The 10,129-nt window shown below is 46.5% G+C and overlaps 1 protein-coding gene and 1 long non-coding RNA gene across 3 annotated transcripts in view; one reads left to right on the top strand and one right to left on the bottom strand.

Moving 5' to 3' along the window:
* The first annotated feature begins 6,587 nt into the window (after positions 1-6,587).
* LOC118965993 lies at positions 6,588-9,762 on the top strand. Its single transcript, XR_005053173.1, has 2 exons — positions 6,588-6,686; positions 7,045-9,762. It is a non-coding gene; the product is annotated as an uncharacterized LOC118965993 (long non-coding RNA).
* LOC110532909 (rho GTPase-activating protein 6) overlaps positions 8,034-10,129 on the bottom strand; it is a 119,678-nt gene continuing 117,582 nt past the window's right edge. For both annotated transcript variants that reach the window (XM_036987294.1, XM_036987295.1), the window contains exon 13: positions 8,034-8,452. In XM_036987294.1, the coding sequence (XP_036843189.1) occupies positions 8,070-8,452 (383 nt within the window). In that variant the 3' untranslated portion in view covers positions 8,034-8,069. The remainder of the gene's footprint in view (positions 8,453-10,129) is intronic.

Below are 10,129 nucleotides of genomic sequence, written 5' to 3'. Positions count from 1 at the left end.
AATACATTTTTTTATAAATAATCATGATGCAAAGCCAATATGCTCTGTTTGTACAATCTTCTTCTTTTGAAGGACTTCACAGGGTTGTTTTATCTTTCTAACCAAACTATATTAAAAAGAGTGTGGTCAATTCCATTTCAAATGCCAGTCAACTAAACTTGACATGGGAGACTCGTTCGATGGATGTCCACTTCACTTATTTAATTAGCCATGGATGTAAATGGAATTGAACCTGATTCTGCTCTTCTGTACAAAGTGATTTAAGTACACGTTGAGAAAGTGAGCAGTGTGTATTGGGGGTACAGAGTGGTCTCGGCCCAGGAGCAGTGTGTATTGGGGAACAGAGTGGTCTCGGCCCAGGAGCAGTGTGTATTGGGGGTACAGAGTGGTCTCGGCCCAGGAGCAGTGTGTATTGGGGGAACAGAGTGGTCTCGGCCCAGGTGCAGTGTGTATTGGGGGAACAGAGTGGTCTCGGCCCAGGAGCAGTGTGTATTGGGGGTACAGAGTGGTCTCGGCCCAGGTGCAGTGTGTATTGGGGGTACAGAGTGGTCTCGGCCCAGGTGCAGTGTGTATTGGGGGTACAGAGTGGTCTCGGCCCAGGTGCAGTGTGTATTGGGGGTACAGAGTGGTCTCGGCCCAGGTGCAGTGTGTATTGGGGGTACAGAGTGGTCTCGGCCCAGGTGCAGTGTGTATTGGGGGTACAGAGTGGTCTCGGCCCAAGAGCAGTGTGTATTGGGGGTACAGAGTGGTCTCGGCCCAGGAGCAGTGTGTATTGGGGGTACAGAGTGGTCTCGGCCCAGGAGCAGTGTGTATTGGGGGTACAGAGTGGTCTCGGCCCAGGTGCAGTGTGTATTGGGGGTACAGAGTGGTCTCGGCCCAGAAGCAGTGTGTATTGGGGGTACAGAGTGGTCTCGGCCCAGGTGCAGTGTGTATTGGGGGTACAGAGTGGTCTCGGCCCAGGAGCAGTGTGTATTGGGGGTACAGAGTGGTCTCGGCCCAGGTGCAGTGTGTATTGGGGTACAGAGTGGTCTCGGCCCAGGTGCAGTGTGTATTGGGGTACAGAGTGGTCTCGGCCCAGGTGCAGTGTGTATTGGGGGAACAGAGTGGTCTCGGCCCAGGTGCAGTGTGTATTGGGGGAACAGAGTGGTCTCGGCCCAGGTGCAGTGTGTATTGGGGGTACAGAGTGGTCTCGGCCCAGGAGCAGTGTGTATTGGGGGTACAGAGTGGTCTCGGCCCAGGTGCAGTGTGTATTGGGGGTACAGAGTGGTCTCGGCCCAGGAGCAGTGTGTATTGGGGGTACAGAGTGGTCTCGGCCCAGGTGCAGTGTGTATTGGGGGTACAGAGTGGTCTCGGCCCAGGTGCAGTGTGTATTGGGGGTACAGAGTGGTCTCGGCCCAGGAGCAGTGTGTATTGGGGGTACAGAGTGGTCTCGGCCCAGGTGCAGTGTGTATTGGGGGTACAGAGTGGTCTCGGCCCAGGAGCAGTGTGTATTGGGGGTACAGAGTGGTCTCGGCCCAGGAGCAGTGTGTATTGGAGAACAGAGTGGTCTCGGCCCAGGAGCAGTGTGTATTGGGGGTACAGAGTGGTCTCGGCCCAGGAGCAGTGTGTATTGGGGAACAGAGTGGTCTCGGCCCAGGTGCAGTGTGTATTGGGGGTACAGAGTGGTCTCGGCCCAGGAGCAGTATGTATTGGGGAACAGAGTGGTCTCGGCCCAGGTGCAGTGTGTATTGGGGGTACAGAGTGGTCTCGGCCCAGGTGCAGTGTGTATTGGGGGTACAGAGTGGTCTCGGCCCAGGAGCAGTGTGTATTGGGGGAACAGAGTGGTCTCGGGCCAGGTGCAGTGTGTATTGGGGGTACAGAGTGGTCTCGGCCCAGGAGCAGTGTGTATTGGGGGTACAGAGTGGTCTCGGCCCAGGAGCAGTGTGTATTGGGGGTACAGAGTGGTCTCGGCCCAGGAGCAGTGTGTATTGGGGTACAGAGTGGTCTCGGCCCAGGAGCAGTGTGTATTGGGGGTACAGAGTGGTCTCGGCCCAGGAGCAGTGTGTATTGAGGTACAGAGTGGTCTCGGCCCAGGAGCAGTGTGTATTGGGGTACAGAGTGGTCTCGGCCCAGGAGCAGTGTGTATTGGGGGTACAGAGTGGTCTCGGCCCAGGAGCAGTGTGTATTGGGGGAACAGAGTGGTCTCGGCCCAGGTGCAGTGTGTATTGGGGGTACAGAGTGGTCTCGGCCCAGGAGCAGTGTGTATTGGGGGTACAGAGTGGTCTCGGCCCAGGAGCAGTGTGTATTGGGGGTACAGAGTGGTCTCGGCCCAGGAGCAGTGTGTATTGGAGAACAGAGTGGTCTCGGCCCAGGAGCAGTGTGTATTGGGGGTACAGAGTGGTCTCGGCCCAGGAGCAGTGTGTATTGGGGAACAGAGTGGTCTCGGCCCAGGTGCAGTGTGTATTGGGGGTACAGAGTGGTCTCGGCCCAGGAGCAGTATGTATTGGGGAACAGAGTGGTCTCGGCCCAGGTGCAGTGTGTATTGGGGGTACAGAGTGGTCTCGGCCCAGGTGCAGTGTGTATTGGGGGTACAGAGTGGTCTCGGCCCAGGAGCAGTGTGTATTGGGGGAACAGAGTGGTCTCGGGCCAGGTGCAGTGTGTATTGGGGGTACAGAGTGGTCTCGGCCCAGGAGCAGTGTGTATTGGGGGTACAGAGTGGTCTCGGCCCAGGAGCAGTGTGTATTGGGGGTACAGAGTGGTCTCGGCCCAGGAGCAGTGTGTATTGGGGTACAGAGTGGTCTCGGCCCAGGAGCAGTGTGTATTGGGGGTACAGAGTGGTCTCGGCCCAGGAGCAGTGTGTATTGAGGTACAGAGTGGTCTCGGCCCAGGAGCAGTGTGTATTGGGGTACAGAGTGGTCTCGGCCCAGGAGCAGTGTGTATTGGGGGTACAGAGTGGTCTCGGCCCAGGAGCAGTGTGTATTGGGGGTACAGAGTGGTCTCGGCCCAGGAGCAGTGTGTATTGGAGAACAGAGTGGTCTCGGCCCAGGAGCAGTGTGTATTGGGGGTACAGAGTGGTCTCGGCCCAGGAGCAGTGTGTATTGGGGAACAGAGTGGTCTCGGCCCAGGTGCAGTGTGTATTGGGGGTACAGAGTGGTCTCGGCCCAGGAGCAGTATGTATTGGGGAACAGAGTGGTCTCGGCCCAGGTGCAGTGTGTATTGGGGGTACAGAGTGGTCTCGGCCCAGGTGCAGTGTGTATTGGGGGTACAGAGTGGTCTCGGCCCAGGAGCAGTGTGTATTGGGGGAACAGAGTGGTCTCGGGCCAGGTGCAGTGTGTATTGGGGGTACAGAGTGGTCTCGGCCCAGGAGCAGTGTGTATTGGGGGTACAGAGTGGTCTCGGCCCAGGAGCAGTGTGTATTGGGGGTACAGAGTGGTCTCGGCCCAGGAGCAGTGTGTATTGGGGTACAGAGTGGTCTCGGCCCAGGAGCAGTGTGTATTGGGGGTACAGAGTGGTCTCGGCCCAGGAGCAGTGTGTATTGAGGTACAGAGTGGTCTCGGCCCAGGAGCAGTGTGTATTGGGGTACAGAGTGGTCTCGGCCCAGGAGCAGTGTGTATTGGGGGTACAGAGTGGTCTCGGCCCAGGAGCAGTGTGTATTGGGGGAACAGAGTGGTCTCGGCCCAGGTGCAGTGTGTATTGGGGGTACAGAGTGGTCTCGGCCCAGGAGCAGTGTGTATTGGGGGTACAGAGTGGTCTCGGCCCAAGAGCAGTGTGTATTGGGGGTACAGAGTGGTCTCGGCCCAGGAGCAGTGTGTATTGGAGGTACAGAGTGGTCTCGGCCCAGGAGCAGTGTGTATTGGGGGTACAGAGTGGTCTCGGCCCAGGAGCAGTGTGTATTGGGGGTACAGAGTGGTCTCGGCCCAGGAGCAGTGTGTATTGGGGGAACAGAGTGGTCTCGGCCCAGGAGCAGTGTGTATTGGGGGTACAGAGTGGTCTCGGCCCAGGAGCAGTGTGTATTGGGGGTACAGAGTGGTCTCGGCCCAGGAGCAGTGTGTATTGGGGGAACAGAGTGGTCTCGGCCCAGGAGCAGTGTGTATTGAGGTACAGAGTGGTCTCGGCCCAGGTGCAGTGTGTATTGGGGGAACAGAGTGGTCTCGGCCCAGGAGCAGTGTGTATTGAGGTACAGAGTGGTCTCGGCCCAGGTGCAGTGTGTATTGGGGGAACAGAGTGGTCTCGGCCCAGGTGCAGTGTGTATTGGGGGAACAGAGTGGTCTCGGCCCAGGAGCAGTGAAACTTGGTATGGTGAATAAAAGGTGTCCAGTAAATGAACTACTGGTGTTCGATGGGGAGGAAGAAAACTACTTGAACTGCGTTGCCTTTTTTTTTTCTTCCCCTCTCAGTCTTTTCTCTGTGTGCTAGTTCTGTTACATTGTACATTTTATAAGTACTGACGAACATGTACAGCTTCTTTTTTTTACCGGTTAAAATGAGATGTTCTCTTCTCTCATGTTGCTGCGTTCTCTACTGACTCCTGTCTGTGTTCTACAGTCACGTCTTTTCCAGAACTACACGACAATCAAAAGAAAAGGCTACAGAAATTCACCCAAACGTTTCACATTAGGGACCTGAATGCTGACCGACGTCTTCTCGCTTCACAAAGCTGGGAACCAACGACCCTCGTTGGTCTTTGGAGATCTGGTTTAACCCCTTGAAGATATTTCCCCCCCATTTGTATTCAAAAAAAAAAGAATGACGAAGCAACAATTGTACATTTTAATACTTGTAGGATACAACTGTCAAAAAAATAGACAAACGTCAAGGTTTAGCTACACCTTGAGGGACTCTGGCTTGTTAAAGTATAGAATAGTAAAAGGTGAAGGATCTAAATATCCGTTTAGCAACTACCTCATGGAACAAGTGTTGTGTTTAATTTCAACACAACTTAAAGTGATAAGAACACTAATACACATGCATACAACATTTTTAAAAAGTGACAAAATACTACATTCACATGGTAAGGAAGAGGTTATCATAAAGTAGAAGTTGCTATAACAGGTGTGTCTCTTGTAGCCTATACACACACGGGCCTATACACGGGTTCTCTCTCAATCTTCAGGTACAGTCTGAGGTTTACATACACTTAGGTTGGAGTCATTAAAACTCCTTTTTCAAACACTCCACAAATATGTTAACAAACTATAGTTTTGGCAAGTCGGTTAGGACATCTACTTTGTACATGACAAGTCATTTTTCCAACAATTGTTTACAGACAGATTTTTTCACCAATGATTCACTGTCTCACAATTTCAGTGGGTCAGAAGTTTACATACACTAAGTTGACTGTGTCTTTAAATAGCTTGGGAAATTCCAGAAAATTATGTCATGGCTTTAGAAGCTTCTGATAGGCTAATTGGCATCATTTGAGTCAATTGGAGGTGTACCCGTGGATGTATTTATTTGCTTGACATCATGGGAAAATCAAAAGAAATCAGCCAAGACCACAGAGAAAAAATTGTAGACCTCCACAAGTCTGGTTCATCCTTGGGAGCAATTTCCAAATGCCTGAAGGTACCACGTTAATCTGTACAGACAATAGTACGCAAGTATAAACACCATGGGACCAAGCAGCCGTCATACCACTCAGGAAGGAGGAAGAAAATGTGTTCTGTCTCCTAGTACAAAATAATCTATATCCACAGTAAAACGAGTCCTATATCGACAACCTGAAAGGCCGCTCAGCAAGAAAGAAGCCACTGCTGCAAAACGCCATAAAAAAGGCAGACTACGGTTTGCAACTGCACATGGGGACAAAGATCGTACTTTTTGGAGAAATGTCCTCTGGTCTGATGAAACAAAAATAGAACTGTTTGGCCATAATGACCATCATTATGTTTGGTGGAAAAGGGGGAGGCTTGCAAGCCGAAGAACACCATCCCAACCGTGAAGCGCGGGGGTGGCAGCATCATGTTGTGGGGGTGCTTTGCTGCAGGAGGGACTGGTGCACTTCACAAAATAGTTGGCTTCATGAGGAGGAAAATTATATGGATATATTGAAGCAACATCTCAAGACATCAGTCAGGAAGTTAAAGCTTGGTCGAAAATGGGTCTTCCAAATGGACAATGACCCCAAGCACACTTCCAAAATTGTGGCAAAATGGCTGAAGGACAAGAAAGTCAAGGTATTGGAGTGGCCATCACAAAGCCCTTGACCTCAATCCCATAGAAAATGTGTTGGCAGAACTGAAAAAGCTTGTGCGAGCAAGGAGGCCTACAAACCTGACTCAGTTACACCAGCTCTGTCAGGGGGAATGGGCCACAATTCACCCAATTTATTGTGGGAAGCTTGTGGAAGGCTACCCGAAACGTTTGACCCAAGTCAATCAATTTAAAGGCAATGCTACCAAATACTAATTGAGTGTATGTAAACTTCTCTCCCACTGGGAATGTGATGAAAGAAATAAAAGCTGAAATAAATTATTCTCTCTACTATTATTCTGACATTTCACATTCTTAAAATAAAGTGTTTATCCTAACTGACCTAAGACAGGGAATTTTTACTAGGATTAAATGTCAGGAATTGTGAAATACTGAGTTTAAATGTATTTGGCTAAAGTGTATGTAAACTTCTGACTTTAACTGTCGGTCTGTACACAGCATTCTCTCTCCATCTTCAGGTGGGTCTGTACACAGCATTCTCTCTCCATCTATAGGTAGGTCTGTACACAGCATTCTCTCTCCATCTATAGGTGGGTCTGTACACAGCATTCTCTCTCCATCTATAGGTAGGTCTGTACACAGCATTCTCTCTCCATCTATAGGTAGGTCTGTACACAGCATTCTCTCTCCATCTATAGGTGGGTCTGTACACAGCATTCTCTCTCCATCTATAGGTAGGTCTGTACACAGCATTCTCTCTCCATCTATAGGTGGGTCTGTACACAGCATTCTCTCTCCATCTTCAGGTAGGTCTGTACACAGCATTCTCTCTCCATCTTCAGGTAGGTCTGTACACAGCATTCTCTCCATCTTCAGGTAGGTCTGTACACAGCATTCTCTCGCCATCTTCAGGTAGGTCTGTACACAGCATTCTCTCTCCATCTATAGGTGGGTCTGTACACAGCATTCTCTCTCCATCTTCAGGTAGGTCTGTACACAGCATTCTCTCTCCATCTTCAGGTAGGTCTGTACACAGCATTCTCTCTCCATCTTCAGGTAGGTCTGTACACAGCATTCTCTCTCCATCTTCAGGTAGGTCTGTACACAGCATTCTCCATCTTCAGGTAGGTCTGTACACAGCATTCTCTCTCCATCTTCAGGTAGGTCTGTACACAGCATTCTCTCTCCATCTTCAGGTAGGTCTGTACACAGCATTCTCAGAATCTTTAGGTATGTTTTTTTTAAATATGTTTTAAATGTAACCTTTATTTAACTAATGTATTTAGTTGTAGAACATATCTAAGGCCATATTGTCCCTGGCAGTTAATTCAAATCGTCCTGTGAAGTGGGGTAATAGGTCCAGTTCACAGCAGCCAGATGATGTATATACGAAGTGTGGTAAAGTTTGCCCTCTTGTGGAATTGAAAGAAGAGTCCCCATTTTCTTGTTTTTTTGCATCAGAAGCTGAAGCAAAGAAGTTATATAACCCCCCCCCCCCACCCACATAATTGTAACCAATGTTTCAAACTTAATTCATGAGCTGAGTACAAAGCTGTACTGTAATAAGGGATAGTGTACCATAACATAGTCTCCAGCCGCATCACACAGAGTCCAAAGGAGATATAGGAACAATGGTAAAAAAATATATATATAAAATTCCTTGGTAATGTTAGTCCCAAGCAGTGTTAGTATTTAAACAGTGTGTTTAGTAAGTTTGGGTTGTGCTTGTCTGACACGTATATATACCCTCTCTCTCATGGTCAGGTGACAGGCTACCACTGGACGCCCACATAGAGTCCATGGTCCAACCACCTTCCATCAGCCTAGAAACTGGCAGAACCGACAAAAGCCCGGACGGCTGCTCCAACGATTTCTAGTCCCAATCCGCCCCTGGAATGCAATCACCCCTCCACCGCACCCCCCAGTGTCGTGTCCTATCATACCATGGTCTCTGACCCCGAGCTCTTCCCTGTGAAGAAGTCCCAGAAATAATTGGAATGACTTGGAGATGGCTTCTCCCTCTCCTCCTGGGGCGCCTGCCTCACCCAGACACTGTTAGCCACCTGTTTCTCTCTCTCCTCCTGGGGTGTCTGCCTCACCCAGACACTGTTATCCCCCTGTCCTCCCAGGCTGGAGCATGAGGCAGCCCCCAGGGTGAAGCTCAGATCTTCCCCCAGCGGAGCCCTCTGTTCCTGGGCATGGTAGCTGTTCTCTGGGTGGACTCTGGAGCTGCTAGAGGACTGGGACAGACTCAGGAGGTTGTGGTTGGAGTGGAACTGTCTCATCTGGCCGATGGACTTGGACAGGATCACGTTGGAGCCTGTGGAGGGAGAGATGTGTTGTTATTCTAGATATTTTCATTTAGAATGGTGTTACAATGTTATTTAGAATGGTGTTTATTACAATGTTTTCTAGATTGTTACTTTGTTGTTACAAAGTAATGTTGTTCCTTTGTTATTTAGAATGTTGCTACTTTGTTGTTACAATGTTATTTAGAATGTTGCTACTTTGTTGTTAATGTTATTTAGAATGTTACTATAGTGTTGTCTAGAATTGTTGTTGTTGCAATGTTATTTAGAATGTTGCTACTTTTTATTTAGAATGTTGTTACTTTGCTATTACAGTGTTATCTACAATGTTTGTTGTTACAATGTTATTTATAATGTTTTTACAATGTTATTTAGAATGTTGTTATAATGTTATTTAGAATGTTGTTACAATGTTATTTAGAATGTTGCTACTTTGTTGTTACAATGTGATTTAGAATGTTTATTTGTTATTTAGAATATTGTGTCTTTGCTATTAGTGTTATCTGCAATGTTTGTTGTTACAATGTTATTTAGAATGTTTTTACAATGTGTTTTAGAATGTTGTTACTTTGTTATTACAATGTTGTTTAGAATGTTGTTCATTTTATTTAGAATGTTGTTACTTTGTTATTACAATGTTGTTTAGAATGTTGTTCATTTTATTTAGAATGTTGATCCTTTGTTGTTTAGAATGTTGCTACTTTGTTGTTACAATGTTATTTAGAATGTTGTTACTTTTTATTTAGAATGTTGTTACTTTGTTGTTACAATGCTATTTAGAATGTTGTTACTTTGTTGTTACAATGTTATTTAGAATGTTGTTACTTTGTTGTTACAATGTTATTTAGAATGTTTTTACTTTTTATTTAGAATGTTGTTACAGTATTATTTAGAATGTTGTTACTTTGTTGTTACAATGTTATTTAGAATGTTTTTACTTTTTATTTAGAATGTTGTTACAGTATTATTTAGAATGTTGTTACTTTGTTGTTACAATGCTAATTAGAATGTTGTTACTTTGTTGTTACAATGTTATTTAGAATGTTTTTACTTTTTATTTAGAATGTTGTTACTTTTTATTTAGAATGTTACTTTGTTATTTAGAATGTTGTTACTTTTTATTCAGAATGTTGTTAATTTTATTTAGAATGTTGTTCATTTGTTATTTAGAATGTTGTTACTTTTATTACAATGTTGTTTAGAATGTTGTTCATTTTATTTAGAATGTTGTTACTTTGCTATTACAGTGTTATCTACAATGTTTGTTTTTACAATGTTATTTTGAATGGTATTTCTTATTACAATCTTATCAATTGGTACGGTGTGTATTGTTGTTGTTATTATTATTATTATTATTATTATTATTATTATTATTATGTTAACCCTAACTCTAGCTTCCTGTCCACACCCCGGCTCAACCATAACCCTTATCCTAATACTAACTCTGTCTTAACAAAAGGCCCATCTCAATAGGTGGTCCAGATAAATTGGGGGGGCTTTCCTCTTTTGTTCTCTATTGCTCCTCTATTGTTACTCAAACAAGGGGGAGGGCAATGAAATCACAGATTCCCACCAGACCTAGTCCTTGAGGTTTGCAGTTGTGTTTAAAAAATACTATTTTGCTCAAAACTAATTGTTTACGCTTAACTACGCGTACTTTACTGTATTTATGGGGTTTTGTTTTTCAA

This window comes from Oncorhynchus mykiss, chromosome 9, assembly GCF_013265735.2.
Source record: "Oncorhynchus mykiss isolate Arlee chromosome 9, USDA_OmykA_1.1, whole genome shotgun sequence".
In the NCBI taxonomy this organism is placed as follows: domain Eukaryota; kingdom Metazoa; phylum Chordata; class Actinopteri; order Salmoniformes; family Salmonidae; genus Oncorhynchus; species Oncorhynchus mykiss.
This window is presented reverse-complemented; position numbering and strand designations above follow the sequence as displayed.